The sequence below is a fragment of the Triturus cristatus genome, chromosome 4_1 (assembly GCF_964204655.1).
Source record: "Triturus cristatus chromosome 4_1, aTriCri1.1, whole genome shotgun sequence".
NCBI lineage: Eukaryota > Metazoa > Chordata > Amphibia > Caudata > Salamandridae > Triturus > Triturus cristatus.
The window spans coordinates 671785048-671807212 of NC_140585.1; the positions used below are offsets into that span (position 1 = coordinate 671785048).

General features: G+C 45.7%; 1 protein-coding gene across 11 annotated transcripts in view; it reads left to right on the plus strand.

The window, feature by feature from the left end:
• The window catches only part of ANKRD26 (ankyrin repeat domain 26), a 1120330-nt gene that overhangs the window by 212318 nt on the left and 885847 nt on the right, over positions 1–22165 (plus strand). For all 11 annotated transcript variants that reach the window (XM_085653113.1, XM_085653117.1, XM_085653121.1 and 8 more), the window contains one exon: positions 5977–6052. In XM_085653113.1, coding sequence (XP_085509239.1) covers positions 5977–6052 — 76 coding nt within the window. The remainder of the gene's footprint in view (positions 1–5976; positions 6053–22165) is intronic.

Consider the following 22165-nt stretch of genomic DNA (forward strand, 5'->3'; position numbering starts at 1 on the left):
AGCCTTTGTGAAAATATTTGGCCCAACTTTACTTTTATGAGGCAGTAGCACTCAACCTCCCCTTCTTTCCAGGAATCTCTCATGCCATTTCTGCTGCCTCAGCTTATCAATGGATGTCTCTGCCTAAGTTGTGATTGTTTACAGCACATTCATTTTTGCAGGTGCATCTAAAAAACAAAAATCTAAAACTTTTTAAACAAAGATTGTTAATAACATCAGTGTTGAGTTTTGAGCACATGGAACAAGCCGTTCAGCAGGTGGAAACGTGTGCTGAAAGTAAGGTGGGATTATGCTATTTAGAAAGTCTATAACACCATTGTGTGCATCATGAGTGTATTATAAAAGCAAACAACGTTTAGTAAGTGGAAGTCCATTTAGAACATTATCTATAGGCTCATAGGGGTCTCCCTTATGTAGAGAGGAATACCTTTTAGAACAGCCAAAATGTGGATATTTTTGGGCTAATTGACATATAAAGTGAGATATTTGTCAATAATTGTTACATTTTGAGTTGGATAAAAATGAAACTGTGAAACTAGCCACGTATGTTTATTGTACTTTTCAGTGAAATTACATACAAAGAGATGCATTCATTGACATGTCTCATGGTGTGCTCTTCAGGCTGTCAAATTATCTCACTTTCAAACACCATTTCATCTTGATCTGGATCTTGTATCCAATTTATGTCTTTTCCTTCCTTGATGCAGAGTACAACAGAGGTCCACCAGTGACCTTTGGACATACTTTGAGAACAGAATTTGCACCTTTTCAGATTTCGCGACAGAAGTCCTGGAAGATTCTGAAAAACTTTTGTTCCACTTTTGCATTTGCCAACTGTAATGGGAAAGCCTCTTTTTGCATGTTCACCCCCACATTTTTGGGACTGGTGCTGCTTGTTTATCGACTCTTGGGAGTGCACGGAGGCCTGCAAATCTGTGTATGTTGAATTGGCTATCCCCAGTTGCAACAACTGATTGGCAAGGACTTGCTTATGATTCCCTCATATATAGTACCCTGGGTACCTAGGACCTGTAAGTCAGAGTGTCTGCACAGGGCTGCAGCACTGATTGTGCCAACCTGTGTGTGACAATGTACAAAATGGCTCCCAGGCTGCGACTGCAGACTAAGGGCAGTGGTAACACTGCTAGTTCAACTTTGCCATTTAAAGTAATGGCTAAGCCTCCACTTTCTTTAGCAATATATGTAAGTCTCCCCTAAAGAAGGACTATTAAGCCCTGAGGCAGGAAGCTGTAAATTATTAAGCAGTACATGTATTTTTGCATAGGTCTTTACAGCAACACTTCTAAATTGTTGTTTTGTTGTGGAATGGCTTGCAGCCCCATTGGCTAACTCAGGGTTATCGGCTGACCCATCAGCTTGGCTAACTTCTAAATGGAACTACCTAGCTGGGAACTGTAGGGTATAAAATTAGTTGTGGTATTAAACCCGACAATGCTCAAGTCGAATTTAATGGGACTATTAAATAAATGCAACTTTTAGAAAGTTGCCACTATGTGACCCAGTTTGTCCAGGGGCCTCACACAGTCACATGCTACCAGACGGCTTTCTATGCACCTGAGGAGTAGTGTTAGGAACAATAGCAGCCTGCTACAGGGCAAGGTGTTACCTCCCCTTAGCAGGAAGCCACTCGGTGTTAGCCAAATGCTGAGGTTCAAAGGTGAAGCCGCCTTAGGTGGTCAAATAGCGTTCACACTCCTTAGGGGCTGCCCTTTGTTCAAATAGACGGGCTAGAGATGGGGACGGGATTGGGGGGCTGGGGGCAGAGGACCAGTGCCCAAACTGGTTTTCCCGTGGTTTTGTAGCCCACAGGTAGCCACACCTCTGGGTTGGCTACCAAGCTCCTGACATATGCGGAAAGTTCCTGACTGTCAGGGACTGTCTGGAACACAGTCAGGGACTTGGGCAAGGACTGGGAACTGGGTAGAAAACGTACACAGAAAGAGGAGTACAGCGCTGCCCAGGATCATACAGGAAGTCCGAGGAGAAAAGAGACCCAAAGGGGAAGCCTGCACGAAGGAACAAGATGGCTAAGACTCAAAGGACAGGCACTCATGAGGTGATTTAGCATTCAGAATAACTACACCCAGGATGAATGTGCAAGACATATATATGAGCCAACATTGACAATAAAGGGGAGTGTGGGGTAAAGCACTTAGGAGCTCCACACGGTAAGACTGAAGCTCAGTAAGTTCCTTACCCACAATTGCTGTTACAGATACTGACTGAAAATACCCACATATAGGATATGCATGCAAAGGCAGGGTCTGTGGAGCTTATACCTATGGTAATGTTATAAATGTAACTCAAAGACAATACTCACAGTGAATAAGAAACACCACCTAGGTAGTCAGCTGTGCCAACGGATCCTGGTGATCAAACAGGAACACGCAAGGCAGTAACAGCAAAGGGGTAGAACTACACACAAGCACAATAGACTAGGAGCTAGCAAGAGGAGTCCTTAACAGGAAAGGAAGGAATCACAGGGCACATTTGGCAGAAAGCAGGTAACAAAACATACAAGGTAAGAGAAGCAGGACAGCAGAATAGAAAGACAGCAAACTAGGAACTGGAACCAAGAAAATTTGAAGAAAGGCAGGGACTGGAGAAGGATATACAGAAGGGAAGGCTACAAAGGTATACTAGAATGGTGCTAGATCAGGAGTCAAGAAAACAAAGTAGCACTGAAGGCTGTGCTGGAGAAAGACGAGAATTTAGCAAAGGCTCAAAAGCCAAGGTAGCACTGTAGGCAGCGGCAGTTCAGGAACAAGAGAAACTGCTGTAGCTCAGAAACAAGGAATGCTTAGGCTCAGGAGCAGGAACTAGAATTGAGCAAAAGCTCAGGAGCCAGGTAGCACAGGAACAAGGGAAACTGCTACAGCTCAGGAACGAGGAATACTAAGGCTCATGAGTCAAGGTAGCACTGCAGGCAGTGCTAATTCAGGAACATGGAAAATAGCAGCAGGTCAGGAACATGGAATGCTAAGGCTCAGAAGTCAAGGTAGCACAGCAGGCAGTGCTAGTTCAGGAACAAGGGAAACTGCTGCAGTTCAGGAACAAGAAATAACTAAAGCTCAGGAAACACTGGAAACAAGGATATCAAAAGCTCAGGAAACACTGGAAAAAAGGGTCGGTCTCACCGGTATACAGCTACAATGACCAACACTGGACTGAAGGGAGCTGGGGCTTAAAAGAGCTGACAGTAATCACATGCATCAGGTGTGAGCATGCTAGCAGCAGGCTAGCAGCAGCCAGCCACAGGTAGCTGAATTCCTCCACCTATCCTTGGCCTGCAGGGATCAGTGAGCAGGGAATTCTGGATAATAGGGTTTCAGGCATGAGCAGGATGGCTTCCACAAAACCCGGCATGGATTGGGAATGGATGTCAATTCCCAAATAGTGTCCAAATGGCTGGAAATCAGTATGTAGATGAAGGGAAGGGCCTGGAAGCGTATTCGAACACTGGAGAGTCCCACAGTTCAGCCCCCTTGTGGTGGACCCGAGAACGCAGGGAGCAAGTTGTGACACTGGCATCATGAAAGTGGCCATAATAGTGCCCTCTGGGATTGCCAGATGCAACACATAGCCGGAAAGTCGTCACCAATAGGGAGGGGACCTAGTAACCATTGGCTAGTGACCGCATCATCCCCCCCAGGGCACACTCTGGGAATAAATATAAGACCCCTAACTCATCAATCACGTCGAAACCGGAACAAGGACCGAAGAAGGACTACCCTGCTGCCCCATGGACTACATAAAGAGAGGCTGCACCGTGTGCTGGACTGTGCTTGCTCCACCTTGGGCTAAAAAAGAGAGGACTGTGCTTGTGGTTACTGGCTCGGGAAAAGTCGTACCTCAGCCTCAGAACGAAGGAGTGACTCAGAGGCTCAGTGGACTGACCCCTGGATCCCACACCATGGTCAGCACAACTGAAGTAGCCCACGACAGCAAGTTGGTAACCACTATGTATGATTCGCTACTAGCTGCCATTGGGCATCCCAAGAGACCGATCTTTGACGGCCAGAAGTTGCACCCGAGCCAGTCGGACTAGGGAGTGTCGTCTGATGCCAGATTGGTTGAAGAAAAGGGACACTATCTGCACCAAAGGATATCGCTGGGACTGATGTGGACAGAGAACAGTAGTCCAGCCACTGCTGGCTTTCTATGGTCTCAAAGAGGACTTTGAGGGACCCCGACCTCTATTGCCAAAGTCGCCCCACCTGATCTGTGGACAGAGGAGTAACTGCAAAGGCACCCTTGTTGACCACACAGCACCTGGAGCATCCTTGAGTATCTTCATCTTCTGTATCTGCAGCATCAGGACCACTCTATTGAAGTCTATGGCAGAAGGGCCGTAAAGTTGAACTGGACCGGAAAATGCTCTAGTGGGAAGGTAAATGAACCCCCCTACCCTCCCCCAAAAAAATAAGACCTTCTTCCTCTCTGATTTGGTTGCCCAAGCCAGGCTGGAGTAGCTGAACAAACTTTTCAAATGTTTTCAAACTTTACGATTACCAAAGCTTGTTTTCGGTTGGAATAAAAATTGTTTTCTTTAAAAATCTGTAGCTTCGGAACCCTCCGGTGGATTTTGCTCATGATTGAGTCTAAAATGTATAAAAACATAAACTATTTGTTTCATTGTGTGGTGCTGTTAAATGCATTGCACTAAGTTCTTTTGTTCAAGCCTTGCTGTTCGAAGTTATTGCTACCCAGGGTTGAGCTTAAGGTTGTACAAACGACCCTGACTGGACCCAAGACAGTTTGTGCAAGTGTATTCCACGATAAACCCGCACAGTCATACCATATAATACACCCAAAGCCTCACACCAGCTCTACCTAGTACAACTAAACCTTGTTTCTCATGCTTTGGGAGGAGGAACACTAAGACTTTTATGAGTCAAGTTATCTGGATGTTCAGATGAGGATGATATCGATCTCCACTATGCCTAAAGAGTCCTTGAAGTCTGCATTGTAGCACCATCCTTTTCCTCCTCCTTCTCCTCCTCCTCCTCCTCTATCACTACAATACAAAGTTGTTCTGGTTTGAAAGGTCTTCAAGGCTGAACGCGTTAGGTGCCGACACAGGCAGAGAAGAGAATTGTCATTAAGGCTCAGAAGAATGGCGTTTACCCATTGGTTGTCTGCTATTGCCATCATCTGTTTGCTTTTTCAATTAAAACAATATTTCCATTTACATACCAAAAGGCCTGGGTGATACTCAACCTGCATATAGGGATACCATGCTGTACAATGCTTAAGGGTTGATAATTTGCTCAGAATCAGAATATGGCTGAGGCAAAAATATAGTCCTCTGTCCTCTGTGGTTATAAAAAAAAAAACTGTTAAAAAAAAAAAAACTGATGCGGACAGCAAATGTTTTGGGAATCCAGAAAGTATCCCTCTGTATGCGCAACATTGATGGCATGTATTATTCCAATACCATCCACATAACTAATATTCTTTGAAGAAGAATGTGAAAGTTTCCTTTATACGCATAGAACAAACCAATGAAGATGCGAGCCTTACAATGCTATGCCCGTGGTGTCAAGTATATTGCCACACATGCAACCCAACTCAAGTTCAGTCTTGTGCTTAGGTAGATAGCCTTACAGGAAAATAGAAGTTGACCGTTCATCGATCCTGGTCAATAATGGCAGGTTAGAAAATGCTACAGAGCTAATCTGTGTAGTTTCACATGGGAATTTTCTAACCGTCAAACCATCTGCCTGAATTCAAGAAGCATGTATCTCCTGATGGTGGAAGGTTTCAGATCTAGGCACAGCTGTGGCAGTACTCAACCTAGTAGCTATATAATTAACAAGTGCCCCAAAGTTGCCAGTTTTGTTACTTTTAAGGGCAGCACTTGCAAATTATATTTTCTAATATGTTTGAAAAGTAATCTAAATGTGTTATGTTTTTGTTATTTGTAGCAACAAATCTCATGTTTTTTTTCTGTAGAAACTCAAATAAAGCTGCTAGCATTGCTTCTTGGACTTCTTCAGATGGAGAGGAAGAACTTGAGTTTAGTCCCAAGGTACCGTCCTATTGTATGGATCATATTCATAAGCTTTTATCCATGTGGCTGTTGGAGTTATGAGCTGTTTACAGATTATGTTCTTACCAATCTAAACAATCTTCATCATACCTCTAAAACATAACTAAATGTCTTGAAATGGATACCTTTCTGTTGTAAAACTGCGATATTTATTTCTCTCTCACTTATAAATTCTTCTACTTAGCACTTGGTCCAGAAACATTTTTTAAATGGACCTTCCAAAGAAAAATAACAGAATGGATCTTGGAGAAAGTAGTCTTTTTTTCTAGTTCCTGGCCCTTTTAGGATGCTGCTAAGTAAAACAAAAAACAGCAGTCTCCTATGTTTATATGCTTGACCCTCTATGTGCCTGGAACTGCTTTCCAGCTCCTGTCCCTACTACTTGGATGCTGTGTTCCTTTTTTTTTCTCTTTTTTTTTATCCCGGTCCCGATTCTTCAAGCCTCCTTTGCGATTTTTAATTTCAGTAGGGTTGTGAGCATTTTATAAAGGGTACATATTAATGGGAATAAAATTGCTTCACAGCAATTTTTCCAGAAAAATAAATAGTATCATGTAGCAGTAGCATTTCTTGAAACTGTTCAGAACATACTGTAGCCAGTTATGTTTAGGATTTTTGCAAAATGCTTACATTGCCTCTTTTAAGAAAAAAATATGTTTACCTCTTGCACATTAGACACTACAATGAAATCAACGTCTTTATGAATTCTCTTTCTTTAGACATGTGTGAGACTATGGGGTTCCTTTCTAGAGCATACTGAAAGATTTCTGAAGCTGATAAATCAGCCACAACATAAAAAATTAGGCCTGGGTGAAATGTTAATTATGCTGGCCTAATAGTCTTAATAACTTTGCGTAGTGAAATATTACGCACGTTTACTGAGATTACGCCATTACGCCACATTGCATAATGAGACTCCTGTTCAGGCAGAAATTGTAGTGAGAGTTGTACCGTTCGAGTGATAGTTCCTCAACAAACATTCAAGGGAGATTTATTTTATCCATGCGGACCGTTCAGGTAATATTTGACAACGAAATACAAATGCAAACATGACATTACGTTATAGAGTTGAATTTTTACTAAACAGGACATTGGGGTCATTTATTGAGTACAAGATGCATTTTGCGTCATTACTCCTAATTTTGTGGTAATATCTTGTAATTAGGCAAATTGCACAAGATTTGCACACAACTACACAAAACTTGGCTTCTAACCAAAATTAGTATGCCCCCTATTCATATCCAATCTATGGGGGATCATTCCTCTCTGTGTACTACAGCAATATCAGAGCCTAATAAATACCTTTGAGGGAACTGAAAAGGCTCCAAATTATAGCAGAATCTCCAAATATAGAGAAGAATACACAGCTGAATTTATCCAGTATTGGGGTATCTTTCATAGATTCACATGCTTAGAATCATCCCCGCCCACGAGGTGGGAGTCTCGCGGTACAATAAAATATATACATAATAGTCATAAAAAACATATCATAGGCTACTATGGACAGTAAGGTCACTACATTAGCCTATCTCAGTCTTTTTGTAAAAAGAACCAAACTTGGAACACAGCCAATCAGGCTGCAGCACCCTCTTAGAACCCTTCCACATAGAGGCAAACCCTCAGATTTCCTACTGCATGTCGTGTGACAGGGAGTCTCCCTGAGCTCTGCTCAGTTTTTCTTCATCTTTGACTGAATTTTGTGAGTAGCTATGTCTGATTCTTCTAAGGAAAGCTTGTGTTTGCCCTGTTCTTCATGTGGGAAGAAGAGACTGCGTTTTGAAGACCCCCACAAGGAATGTATATACTGTCTTTATCCAGCACGTAAGGTTAAGGACTGCAGGATTTGTTGAACTTTCCCTGCTAAGACTTTGAAAGACAGAGAAGGAAGATTACTGGTTTGGTTGGAGAAGCTGAAGGCTACCTCTGAAGTTGTTTCAGAAGATGATGGCAGTATTGGTCCCCAGGAGTCCACCCCTCTTGCCAAAAAGAGGGATAGATCTGATGATCTCCCTGGGCGACAGAGTAAGACCTTGAAGAAGCCTCTCTCTGAGACTGGTCACTCTTCCTCTAAAAAAGAGAAGCTTTCATTCTCTTCAGAGGTGAAATCTGCTGAAAAAATCAAGATTTCTGAAAAAACTGCTTCAAAACAGCAAAAAACTCATTCTGAGTCTGCTGGGATCCCGGCGACGTCGAAAAAAGCATAGTCGACGAAGAAATCTCCTCAGAGGGTGAGTGCTTCCTCGTCGTCGTCAAAAAACATCCCATCATCGTCGACAACGGCACCGTCGACGATTACAATATCGCTGTCGACGATGCCAATCTCTTCGACGCCTGCCTCATCGTTGACGATGACACAACTCCCGTCGACGAGCCTGCCGTGGACAATGATTCAACTCCCGTCAACGGGCCCACCTTCGACGACGATACGAATCCCGTCGACGAGTCCACCGTCAATGACAACAGCAAATTCGACGACAACATCGTCAACGATGGTTTTTCCGTCGACTAGGTCGATAATTACAATGTCGACGGCAGCCTCTATTATGACTATCTCTGATGCTGGTTCACCGTCTGTGTACATTTAGTCGACGCTGAAGCGTAAAAGACCTGCATCTAAATTGCCGTCCTCAATCCCTTCCTCTAGATATTACCAGGACGTTTCTCATATTTCACCCTTGCCTCCAGATGATGATGGGCTGTTTAGCCCTGCACGCAACCCCTCTCAACTTCGGATTAAGTATCAGGAGGAAGATGATGAGGACGAGTACTATGAACAATGTGAGTCTCTGCGAGGCCCTCAAGAGACATAATTTCAGGAACCCATGGTGCAGATGCCTATTGCCTTGATGCAGGATCTGACTGCTATGTTAAGAGATTACCATACTCGTTTTCCACCAGCGGCACCTGTTCCAACACAACCTACTACACCTACCGTTTTGCAGGTTGCAGGTCCTTCTACCCCCATCGTTCAAACTCAGGAAGTTTTACCTGCGCAACCTTTGGTCCGGGATGATGATGGCGATATTGTGGAGGAAGACTGAGAATTGCCACAATCACCCACAACTGTGGATGAGTGGGATGAATACGTGATTCCTACGTGATTCCTACGCCATCATCACCAGTTCCCCAGGCAGTAGATTCCCTTCCTGAGGATATAGGAGGTTTCCATGCACTTATGGAGAGGGCAGCAACCCGGTTTCATCTTCCGGTATCTGTGAAGCAAACAGATTGTTTTCTTTACGACTTTAAGGATCAGAGTAGAAAGTCTGTACGTTCTATTCCTATAATAGACCATATCTGGGAAGAAGGCACTAATATAATGAAAACTCCATTTTCAGTTCCTGCGATTCTCCCTAGAATCGACAAGGAATATAAAGCACCTGATGATGCTTCTGCTTGCCTTTCTGGACATCCTAGACCAGATTCCGTTATTGCACAGGCTGCTCAATGGAAGTCTCGGAATCCATCTACTCCTGTGACAGTACCGCCGGATAAGGATGGGAGGCACCTTGATAACATTGGTAAATGTTTCACTACCATGGCGGGTGCCTCAGTTCGTGCTGCAAACTCTTTGGCGAATTTAAGTAGATATGACCGTCAACTATGGTCGGATATATCTCCATACCTTGATGGCTTACCTGATGACAAGAAGCAAGAAACAAGAAAGATTCTTCTTGAAGGGGAAAGGGCTGTGTCAGAAATTATAGATATTTCTATGGATATAGCCTCCTTGGGTTTTCGCCAACTTGCCGGGGCAACAGTCCTTAGGCGTCAAGGATGGTTAAAATCTACCACCTTTCGCCCAGAAGTCCAAACAAAAATGTTGGATATGCCATTTGTCTGAGATATATGTTATTCGGAAAAAATATAGATGAGGCGTGGTTAAACATCAAGAAAGACACTGACACTGCCAGAGCCCTTGGCACCTTCAATATCGAAAGACTCCCTTTTGGGGATCTAGAGGCAGAGGATCATATTCCTTTCGTGGTGGCTATCATAGATACCAAAGCCAAGGCAATCAGGGAGGATATGCTTATCAGCAGCAGCAACAGTCCTAGAAACCCTCCAGCTGCCGCTTATAGACAGCAGAATAGGAGACGTCAACCTCATGGCAGGGATTCTGCTAGAAAGCAGTGACCATCTATTGACACCTGCAACAGATTTAACACACCTCCGTTACAAGGTTCAGAATGTGTCCCAACATTTCAACAATTGGCAAAAATTAACCACAGAAAAGTGGGTCTTGGATATTCTAAAATATGGGCATATCCTGGAACTTGTCAGTACCCCTCCCCCTCATCCACCTTTAAAGAAACTTCCTCCACATCTGGCTCTTCTCAGGAAGGAAGCAAAAATCATGCTATCGAAAGGAGCGATAGAAAGAGTGCCTCGCTCTCAGATGGGAAAAGGATTTTATTCCTGCTTTTTTCTTATAAAGAAAAAGTCAGGGGACTGGAGGCCTATCCTGTATTTAAGACAGCTGAACAAATATCTTCAAAAGAAATCCTTTCGCATGGTTACACTTCAATAAATCTTTCAGCTTCTAGACCATGCAGATTTTATAACAACTTTAGATCTCCAGGATGCTTACTTCCATGTCCCCATTCATCCCAAACACCGTAAATTCCTTCGTTTCACTGTAACAGGTGCACATTTTCAGTTCAAAGTCCTACCCTTCGGCCTGCGTTCAGCCCCGAGAGTCTTTACCAAATTCCTGGCCCCGGTGGTGGCTCATCTCAGACTTCAAGGCATACAATTATTCCCTTATCTGGACGATTGGCTAATAAAGGCTCCTTTGTTTCGACAGGCTTCTCGAGCAACGTCCACTTGCATTCAACTATTTCAATCCTTGGGACTGTCCCTAAACATTCAAAAATCAGTTCTTTGTCCAAATCAAAGAATCCAATTTCTAGGGGCAACGTTGGACACTATTCAGGACAAAGCATTCTTGTCAAAGGAAAGGCAATCACGTCTGATTTCTCTGGCATCAGACCTCTTAATAAGAAGGTTCGCTTCTGTGAGACTCATCAAGTCATTCCTAGGAATACTGTCTTCAGCAATTCTGTTAGTGCCTCACACCCGTCTAAGGATGAGGCCGATCCAAGAGGAATTAGATAGTCAGTGGCTACAGATCTCAGGTTCGTTCGACGACCTAGTGAAGTTAACTCCACTTATGCGAGAAGTGTTCTTTGGTGGCTGCGCTCCAAGAATGTCTCAATCGGGCTCACTTTTGTTCCGTACCGGAGTTCATCCTCACTACGGATGCTTCCGTAGAAGGGTGGGGTGCACACCTTCAGGATCTTTGCATAAGAGGAAGGTGGTCTGCTGCAATGGCAAACATGCATACCAATTTCCTGGAGCTTCGAGCCATTTTCCTGGCGTTGCAATCTTTTTTCCCAAAGCTTCAAGGGTCATCAGTCCTCATCAAAACGGACAACACCACTTGCATGCATTACTTAAACAAGCAAGGAGGGACCCGTTTGCACATACTGTCTCGAGAAGCTCAAAACATTTGGGAATGGCTGCTGTCTCACAACATCAAGATAAAAGTGGAACATTTGCCGGAAATCCACAACACTTTAGCGGACACTCTGAGCAGGACGTCGAAGTCATGTCACGAGTGGGAGTTGGACCAGTCAGTTGTGGATCACATTTTTCAGATGTGGGGCAAACCAAATCTGGATCTCTTTGCTTCCAAGAACAATCGGAAGCGCCAATTCTTTGCAAGTTGGGAACCGGAGAAGGGCTCGTGGGGGAGCACCTTCATGATGAGGTGGACAGGGATCTTTGCTTATGCATTTCCCCCCTTTCCGTTGATCCCAAGACTTCTGCGCAAGCTCAAGATGGAACCATGTTGCATGATTCTCATTGCATTGATTTACGGAGCTTCTCCTGCAATCCAAACGCAGACCATACCGCCTGCTTGTAGTTCCGACCCTGCTATCAATGAGCAAGGGCCAGATTCTTCATCCTCATCCAGTCCATTTGCATCTTCATGCATGGTTTCTGGATTCACAGACTTTAAGGAGACAGATCTGCCTCAGGAGTGTAAAGATATCCTTGCTAGGGCTAGAGCTCCTTCTACTTTAAAGACTTATGCTTTGAAATGGAAACGATTCTGTGCCTGGTGCGCTGACCAGGATCTACATCCTGTTCAATGTTCTCCAGATAAAGTTCTTCCTTATCGCCTTTCATTATCTAAGTCTGGTCTTATGTTTACTTCTGTCAAATTACATTTAGCAGCTATTTCGACATACAGACGATCTGCAGGAGCTGCATCCCTTTGCTCTAATCGATTGGTCAAACAATTTCTTAAAGGACTGTTCAGAACTTTTCCACCTGTCAAGGCTCCTCCTCCAGAATGGAGACTTCATCTGGTGTTACAACAACTTATGAAGCATCCCTTTGAGCCTGTTCACAAGGCTGAACTAAAATACCTCTCTTGGAAAACGGCACTGTTAATAGCACTCACTTCTGCTCGGAGGGTCAGTGAGATCCAGGCCTTCACTATTAAACAACCTTACTTGAAATTCACCAACAATTATGTCGTCCTCAGAACTAATCCAACGTTTATTCCGAAGGTTCCCTCTACATTCCATCTTAACAAGCCTGTTATTCTGCGTACGTTCTTTCCCAATCCGTCTTCTTCTGCTGAAAAGACGTTGCATACTCTGGATGTTAAAAGGTGTCTGAAATTCTATATTTCACATACTGTGTCCATCAGAAAGTCGGATCAACTGTTAATTTCTTATGGTGGTCAAAAGCCAGGAACAGCAGTTACGAAAACCACTATTGCAAGGTGGATTGCATCCACTATCCAATTCTATCATAATAAAGCCGGACATGCTTTATCTGTAAAACCCAAGGCCCATTCCACAAGGGCAGTGTCCTCGTCTACTGCTCTTTTTGCTGGAGTACCTATAGAGAAGATTTGCCGTGCTGCGACCTGGAAGACGATGCACACTTTTACACGGCATTACTGTCTGGATCTGGCGACAGAGATTCACATGCGACCCACCCTCCTCCCCGCAGAGGCTTACTTTATTGTTATTACATACTACTGTCACTGGTGCTACGAAAATCTGAGGGTTTGCCTCTGTGGAAGGGTTCTAAGAGGGTGCTGCAGCCTGATTGGCTGTGTTCCAAGTTTTTTTTTTTTTTTACAAATAGACTGGGATAGGCTAATGTAGTGACCTTGCTGTCCATAGTAGCCTATGATATAGTGTTTTTTATGACTATTATGTATATATTTTATTGTACCGCGAGACTCCCACCTTGTCGGCGGGGATGATTCTAAGCATGTGAATCTATGAAAGATACCAATACTGGATAACTAAAGTTACAGGTAAGTAACTCGTTTTCTTCCTTCACAATATCCCAAGGCTGGAAGAATTTCAATTGGAGGATCCTACTCCGTATTTAGTCTTCCTCCAAGAATTGGAACATTTTTATTTACTCTAAATTCTTTGTAAGCTTTTAAGTCTTAAGCTCTCTGACATCAGACAGCTGATTTGTTACTGAATTTGTCAAAGCAGTTGAAAAAGGGGGGAACATTTTAAAGACAGTGAGCACCCTGGTATCGACCGAGGAGTAGACTCCTACTAAATCTGAATACTGACCCTTCATTACTTATTTGAAGCTGGATATTTCTAGTTGGAGCCTTTCGACCTATGGAGTAGAGTCCGAATAAATCTGCAGGATTGTTCCTGAGGATCATCAGGCTTTGGTTAAATTCTATGAGTACCCGTGTACTTGCTTTGTAGTGGCTACTCTGAAACCACTGTTTCTTGGGCTTGTCAGAAAATAAACAGCTTAAATATTCTACACAAAAAACTCTAGAATGTCTTCCTTATGAATGATGCAAAGTAAAAGCAGGCGGCAACTGGTTCTGGAATTATTACATCAGTTAGTCAAAGGAAGGTGATGTTACTGTAACTATCAGTGTTCTGCAAATCAGGAAATGGAGAAATAAAGAGCAGCGTTTCCAGATCGAACTTCTTCCCATTACTGACACTCTGCTGAGTTCTCTTTTGTTCCTGACCAGTACAACCTGTGAAACTACTTCTCAATAGAAGAACTAGCCCTGTGCAACCTACTCATCAGTGGAAGCGCTAGCCAGTTTTCAACGCTGTTGAAGTCACAGCAGATGTAAAAAATTGTAGGTAATAACCCAAACACACTGGAAATAGGTATTCTTGGTTCCTTTCTGTATGTTCTCCTTCAAAGTTTCTGTCCTTCACTTCAGTTAGGACCATTAAACTCTCTCCATTGTTCTGTAATTCTGTTTTCTCACTGGCCACGCTCCACATGCAGCATTTTTCCTTACTCAGCTGCAGACCAAGCCCATTGACTTCAACATCTTCACAACCCCTCAGACACGAGTTTCCCAACTTTGATACCTAATCATGCCCATCCATCTTTAGAAGCATCTTTGAAAGACCCTTAGCTGGTGTGAGCACAGTAAGTGAACTGTTGTGATGTGTCACTCCTTCTTCATCTTGGAACTCCTCTTCTCTATATGGTTGGATACTGGGAGCAACATTCCTTAAGTTGGAGCAACATTACACACTCAGGTACAATCAAAAATAGTTTGACATTGCTGGAAGCACTCCCTTGTGCTTCTTTGGGAGGAACTACAGACAAAGCCACATCCTGAAATCTAATAAAACAGGCAAGAAGGGTACCATTTAACAGTATGTGCATGAGAGAAAGCTGCACATCAAATAAAGGGTTAATATGGATATAATCCACACCAATTCTTACGAAAGACTTCCTAAAGGACTATCTGGCGGAACTCCAAAACAAGCTTGGAAATGTCTTTAGCAAATGGATTGGACACCACAGGACGATCTGAGCAGAGATATTGCAGACATAAAACAGGATATGCATTCCCGGAATCAAAGGCTAGAAGTGGTAGAAGACCAACTGCATCAAAGAAAGAAATGGAGCAACAATCCCAAACCTCCATAGGTCAACTAGAAATACAAGCAGAATTCTTGACAAAGAAATGTGAGGATCTTGAAAACCGGTCCCACTGAGTCAGTGTTCAGTTGTGTGACCTAAAAGAATACGCAGCGGGAGATATCTGCGCATGCCTCGCCAACACATTTTGAGTTATTTTGAAGCCAAATGCAGATGATCAAGTTGTAATCAGAAGAGCAAACCGGGTGAGAAAGAACTTTAGGGAACTGGGTGTGAGGGTGAGAGCTCAAGGAACAAATCATGCCCCAAGAGAGGAAAATTGGCAGCTTAGCTATGACACTCCAGGGAAGATGGGAACTTCTGCCTCGTATGGAACTCAATAAGAAACGAATGGACATTCCCAACACAACTCGAGTTCTTGGGAATGGGGAAAGAAAAGATAATCTACGACTTGGAAGAAGGTAAACAACTCTTTAACTTCAAAGGAGATGCTGATGTGCCAACGTCAGTCTATGATGCCACCATTCTCCATAACTGCTAGAGAGACCTGACCCACAGTGGGATATTTTGAAACCCCAAAGAGTCAACAGCTGGGGGTCTTTAATTTCGACCGTGGGTACTAAATAAATACATGTTTCTATTCATAGTGTTAAACAGGTGGCGTTGTATGCCCTCCTAACCCAGACTTCTCCTGGTATGAAACCTTCTGATATCAAGTAAGACTACGTTATCATAAGAAAACTACTAGTACGTTGGGCTTGAACGTGACTAAGATGGCTGGCTCTTTGATAAAGATGTCTCCCACCTTGCTGCCTGATCACTGCAAACAGCGGTAAGTCGCCAAAGCCACCATGGACCTAAGGAGTGCCCTATGCATCCTTTAGTACTTAGTGTCAGGCAAACTGTGTTGCGTGTCCTGCAGCTGTGAAGAAGAGATATGGTCTGGTTCAGCATGTTTTTCTGTTCACGCAGCGGACTGCTGTTCTATTAGCCTACGTGTCCATGTCAGGCACTAAAAAAGAGGAGTGTTACTCGGGGGTCACCCGCTCCTCACAAGGGATGTGCTTCTTATAGTGGCACCCGTTCCCACCCCATGCAGAGGTGGCTTCGTATTCTGCTCCCTGTTCCGGGCTCGCTCCCCCTAGCTTGTGGAGTCCCCTGCGGACTGAGGGACGCGTCCCCTCAACTCCGGAAGACGAGAACTCTTGTTAGGCTTGCCCCCGGCTATAGTTATGGCTGACACACCCATTCCTAGGGCACCTATGCGCATACTATCGTGGAATGTAAATGGTCTTTTGGACCGTTTCAAGCGCATGGCGGTCCTCAAATACGCACAGCGTATGGAGATCGACGTGCTTCTCCTTCAGGAGACCCACCTTCTCTGTCATAATTGTCCCTTTCTCGCCCGCTATGGGTATGATAGGGTTTGGCACTAGAGGCTCCCGGGGGGTGGCTATCCTGATCAGACGGTCCTTTCCCTTTGTACTGGCCCAGGTGCACTTAGATCCCCAGGGTATGGCTGTTGCAGCTTGTGGCACTCTCGAGGGGCGACCACTCACCTTGCTGTCCCTATACGCGGCCCCGTCCCTGTTGCAGGCTCCCCTTTCCTACGCCGCAGACTTGTTGCCCACGCTTCCGGCGGGCACGCTCGTTCTAGGGGGGGACTTCAATGCCGTCTACACGCCCCGTATGGACTCGACGGGCCCGATATCCCTCGCCAGAGCCGCTCACGCGAAGCAGTTGTCGAGTTGGGCTGAAGCCCAGATCCTGTGCGACGTCTGAAGGGTTTGGCATCCACATGCTCGACAGTACACTCACACCTCGGGGGCGCACCATTCGCACGCCCGGATCGACTTAATTTTTGGCCCGTCCACGGAGTGTGTGGGTGTTCAGGACACCTGCATTCTTCCAGGGGGCCTTTCGGACCACTCACCGATGCTTATCGCTCTCGGCCCGCCTCCTTCCTCCGCCCGCCCGATGTGGCGCCTGAATTCCTGGTTCCTTCAGGACAAGAATTTCCGGAAAGCAGTGGGAGACGAAATTACCAATTATTATCTTCATAACGTTGCCTCTGTCTCTTCCTCGGCCATCCTTTGGGAGGCCGGCAAGGCGACTATTAGGGGGGCTGCCAGGGGGCATGTGCAACAGCAATGCCGGGCACAGTTCCAGCGACTCACGGCCTGTGAAGCGCAGGCCTTGGAGCTTGAGCGGGACCAGGAGGCGTCGAGTGACACCGCGCGGGCGCAACGGCCTGCCTTTCTGAGGGAAGAGATACGTATGCAATCTATGGAGGCGGCCATGACTCTTTGGCGCTCCTCGGTGGCCCGGGTGTACGGGTGGGGGGACGAGAACGGTACGCTCCTCCATCGGCTGGCTACTTACCCTCGGGCAAACCGGATTATTCCTGCCATTGTGGACTCCACTGGCGTGACTCACACGGTCTCCGTGGCAGTGGCACAAACCTTTGCAGATTATTATTCCCAACTGTACCGGGCCCGGGCACCGGGGATCTCTCTTGAGATGATGGGGACGAGCGGGGTCGCTCTTGGGCGGTTGGGACGGGAGGCTGGTGAGACTTTGGACCTGCCCATCACGCTGCAGGAAATCGGTGAAGCGATTAGTCACTTGGCATCCGGGAAGACCCCGGGGCCGGGCGGCTTCCCGCAGGAATATTATGCCCATTACCGTGAAACCCTCGCTCCAAGGCTTCTAGATATCTATGCTGAAGTGGTGGGGAAGGGCTCGTTCCCGCCAGAAACGGACACGGCCACGATAGTAGTCCTTCCCAAAACTCAACCCCCATCACAGTCTTGCTCGGATTACCGGCTGATAGCTCTCATTAATACCGAACTTAAGATATACGCTACCATCCTGGCGCAACGGCTTCGCCCGCATCTTGTCTCACTGGTCCGCCCGGACCAGTGTGGATTCATGCCAGCCCAGGGCACAAGGCACTGCTTGCGGCGCCTACATCTGGCCCTGGCCCTGGCCCACCGGGAGCGCCTATCTCCATATCTGGCTCTTCTACTGGTCGACTTTGAGAAGGCCTTTGACTCGGTGGGTTGGGTCTATCTCGGTGAGGTCTTGGAGCACATGGGTTTCGGCCCCCAGTTTTGTGCTATGGTCCGTGTCCTGTATGCGGCGCCGCGAGCCCGAGTGTTGGTGAACGGAGCTCTCTCTCACACGTTTTCCATAGGGCGGGGAACACGGCAGGGCTGCTTCTTCCGGAGCTCTGCTGGGCCCTCAACGTGGCTCCTGTGGTTAATAGGACCAGATCAGACATGGTGAAGTGAAGTGGCAGTCGCTCCCACTGAACCCACTGGGGAGGATAGCGCTCTATAAGATGATGATACTCCCTAAGTTCCTATACATGCTACAGAACACGCCTTGCTCCTTCTCCCGCTCCTGGTTCCGGGATATGGACAAGATTGCGACTAAGTTTCTCTGGGGTGGCAGTAGGCCTCGTTTGGCCCTGGACCGTTGTCGGATTCCCTCATATGACGGAGGCCTGAGCATGACCAACCTTTATCTGTACTATCTTGCAACTCGGCTTCTGTTGGTTCATGATTGGTTCTCAGGCGGGTGGGATGATCCGGCCTATAGGCTAGAGGTACAGATAGTGGGGTTCTCCTCCATTCAAAGCATGCTCTATGGGGCGGTGATCCCTTTGTCGCTCTCGGACGTTACGCGGGCTCCCTTCTTGGCATGGTGTGCCGCTCTACGGCATACCCGCTGGTCGAAGACACTGACCCTAGTCACTCCACTTTGGCATGGTACTTGGCTGCGCGAGGTAGCAGGGCTAGAGGGGTTTCGAGCATGGGACCTCCTTGGGATCTTCCGGTTGGGTGACTTGTGGCGGGGGAGCCGCATGTGTTCCTTACAGGAGCTTCAGGGTCGATTTTCGCTGCATCCTTTGCAATTCTATAAATACCTCCAGCTGCACCATGCGGTCCAGACTCATGTCGATTCCCGACCACAGCCCGCCTGAGGCTCAGACGATGTTGGGGTGTCTTGGGAAGGGAGGAATCTCCCGTATTTATCGCTCCCTGGTTAATAACATCCCGGTGGACTGGGATGGACTGCGGCAGCGCTGGGAGACTTGGATGGGTCCATTGGATGAAGCTGGCTGGAGGGACGCCCTTAAGGCCCCCAGGACGATCACCACATCGGCTAGATTGCGGCTCATCCAGCTTTATTACCTGCATGCTGCCTACCTGACCCCGGCGCGCCTCTATCGTGCATGCCTCTCCCCGGATGCTTCATGCGCCCGCTGTGGGGTAGACCCGGCGGACTTCTTCCATATGGTCTGGAATTGCCCGCACTTGGAGAGCTACTGGGGTGAGATTGAACTTGAATTAACAGAAGTCCTGGGGTGGGAGGTCCCCCATGACCCCAAAATGGCTTTGCTGGGGAAAGCAGATGGGTTGGATGGCTCCCGCAATGAAAAATACTTCCTAACTACTGCTCTGGTAGTGGCTAAAAGAGACATCGCAGCTTCCTGGAAGCAGATCGACCCACCCAAATGTGCTAAATGGAGAGGGGGCGTGGACTGGTGTGCCGCGCAAGAACAGGCGTTGTATGCTGCACGGGGATGCCCCAAAAAGTTTCGCAGGGTGTGGGGGAAATGGTTAGGGGGCTTATTCTAGGAGGGAGAGTATGGGTAGGGGGAATGGGAGGCCAAGGGGGGGGTGGGGGTTTTGCTACTGATTGTCATTGATCCCTTGATATGTCATTTTGATGCCAGTTCAATCGGACTGTTGTATGTGATATTTGAGTTTTTTGTCCTTTCACAAGAAAATAAAAATTTGATTATCAAAAAAGAGGAGTGTTTGTGATAGTCCTGCATCATCCCACCATGCTGCTGGGCTTGATACTGCGGTGGTGGATGGGGAGATGTGCCAGTAGAAGAACGGCAGTGCGGGGTACCCATACTGAAGAAGGTTGAATAATCTTCTATGGCTTAACAGGCTGAATATCAGAACAGAGAGAGGTGGAGATTCGAACACTGCCCTAGATTACATATTGGATGGTTATCCTGTTGTATAGACAGGGTTCTAATGTCTGTCCTTCTGTTTGAGGTCCATGGTCTGCTGGACCCTTGGCATTTAATTCAGGTCAGAGACACCTTTATGTCCTGAGTTCATGGCTCATGCTCCACAGTCGACTGCTTTCTAACATCACACACGGTTCTGTATCTCATCTCTCCTTGTTTTGTCCTTGAGGGTAGGATTTCAGGTCACACTCTGATCCTGTTGCATCTGTAATATTGCACCTCCTTCCAAAAGGTGAAGGATGAATGTGATTGGATGTAAGCTGCTGACTGAGCAGGCCTCCGCCTGAATAAAGATTCCATATTGTTGCCACAGATACTTTGGAAAGTTGGAAAAGCAACACTGCAGGGTGCTTTAATGACCTGGCCCCTAAAAAAATCAGACTGTTGTAGAAAAAGAAATATGACCTTAACTCACTATTAACTTAAGGCAAATACACCCTAACCACTTTAATGGGGAAAAAGTGGGCCATACCTTGGCAGCGCAGCATACACAAAGTGAAGCACAGACTGAACTCTCCTATCAGAAATGACTCAAGCAAATTTATCAGCCATCCAGTGGAAATACCTGTCGCCTTAGAGGCACCTATATCACTTGGTCATGGCTGATTCTTTTGTGGCTGAAGTTCACTGTAAAAATGTGCTTCTCTGACAAAATCAGGGAATTGTTATAAAAGAAATCACAGAGTAAGTAATTTGGAAAGTAATTTCATGGGTGTATTCTAAAGGATCGAGAAATTTCAGATTGGCCCTGTTCTTTATGTGATATCCAAAGAGGCCAAAATCATTCGCCTTCTACCAAAGCATTATAAGGAGCTATGATTATGTGCCTGTTACAGACCTATCTGTCTAATCAAAGCAAACTTGAAGATTCTGATGAACATCTTGGCAAATCGACTGAGGCATGTTATCCCAAGTCTCATCTATGATGATTTCTTTTATGCTGGGAGCACATCCAGGAACCACATACAACTCCAGTAGTTACTGCCAGATTAAAGATATTCTAGAGGAAACTGTGGTGCTATTGGACACTGAAAGTGCCTATAACGGATTTGAATAGGATTATCTGTTTAGAACCCCGGAGAAGATGCATTTGGGTGACTGCCTCAGCTTTATATAGAACGTTTGGGAGAGGTTTCCTCTCTGACACTTTACTCTTTACCTGGGGTGTGAAACAGAGATGCCCTCTTTAACCCTTTTGTTCTTGTTTGGACCTGGGACGCTAACTGTAGCTATCAGGAGTGCAGAAGGCCTACAAAGGGTGAATACTACTGCAGATTGCTCCAAACTCAATGCTCTCCCCAGATGGAATTCTTAGCATCCTGTAAGTGCCCGGTTCCTCTATACCAGAATTGATTTCTTCAATTAGTACATTTTCCTCCTTTCAGGGTATAGGATAATTAGAGACGAGAGGTCCTGCCTTTCTCCAGGGATACTACTAAGGCAGTGGTCAAAGTTCACAGAGAATTTAAATAGTTGGCATCAAATTTGGAATACCTGATTGTATTAGTCAATATAGGAATGAAGGGAAAAGTTGAACCCCTCATGACAAAATGGAAAACTGTTTTACGAGATGGTAGTTAGAAAACATTACCCTCTTGTAGGGGAAAGGAATACAAGTATTCAAATTGTGTTATCTCTATATATGCTTTTTACATACATATTCCTATAAAAATGTTATTGACCAGGAACAAAAGCATTAAGGTATTTATGTTGGCTGGCCAAACTGCATGCTGCGGTTACTTCACTGTGCTTGCTGGATACGGGCCTTTATCATTTGATGCACCAATTCTCCCAGTGGATATACTTAGTACCTCAGTGGCAGGATCATCCCATATGCACTGTGATTGAACACTATAGACATTCTCTTGTGCTTTTGTGCTTTTGGTAAACTGTAACTAATAAATCCTCATTACATTCCTTGACTGTGGTCATCAGAAACTGCACGTTTGCAGATAGTCACAAGAGTACCTTCCCCTTTATGGTGCAATTCAAGATTCCTTATTGGTGGTGTGACTCAGTCCTGCCCTGTCTGTTCCTGACGCAAAACTGACACTGGACGCTTTCTGCTGTAGGTGTAGAGCCTCAAGGTGTGACCCTTTGCGTGTTCTTTGTTCCTG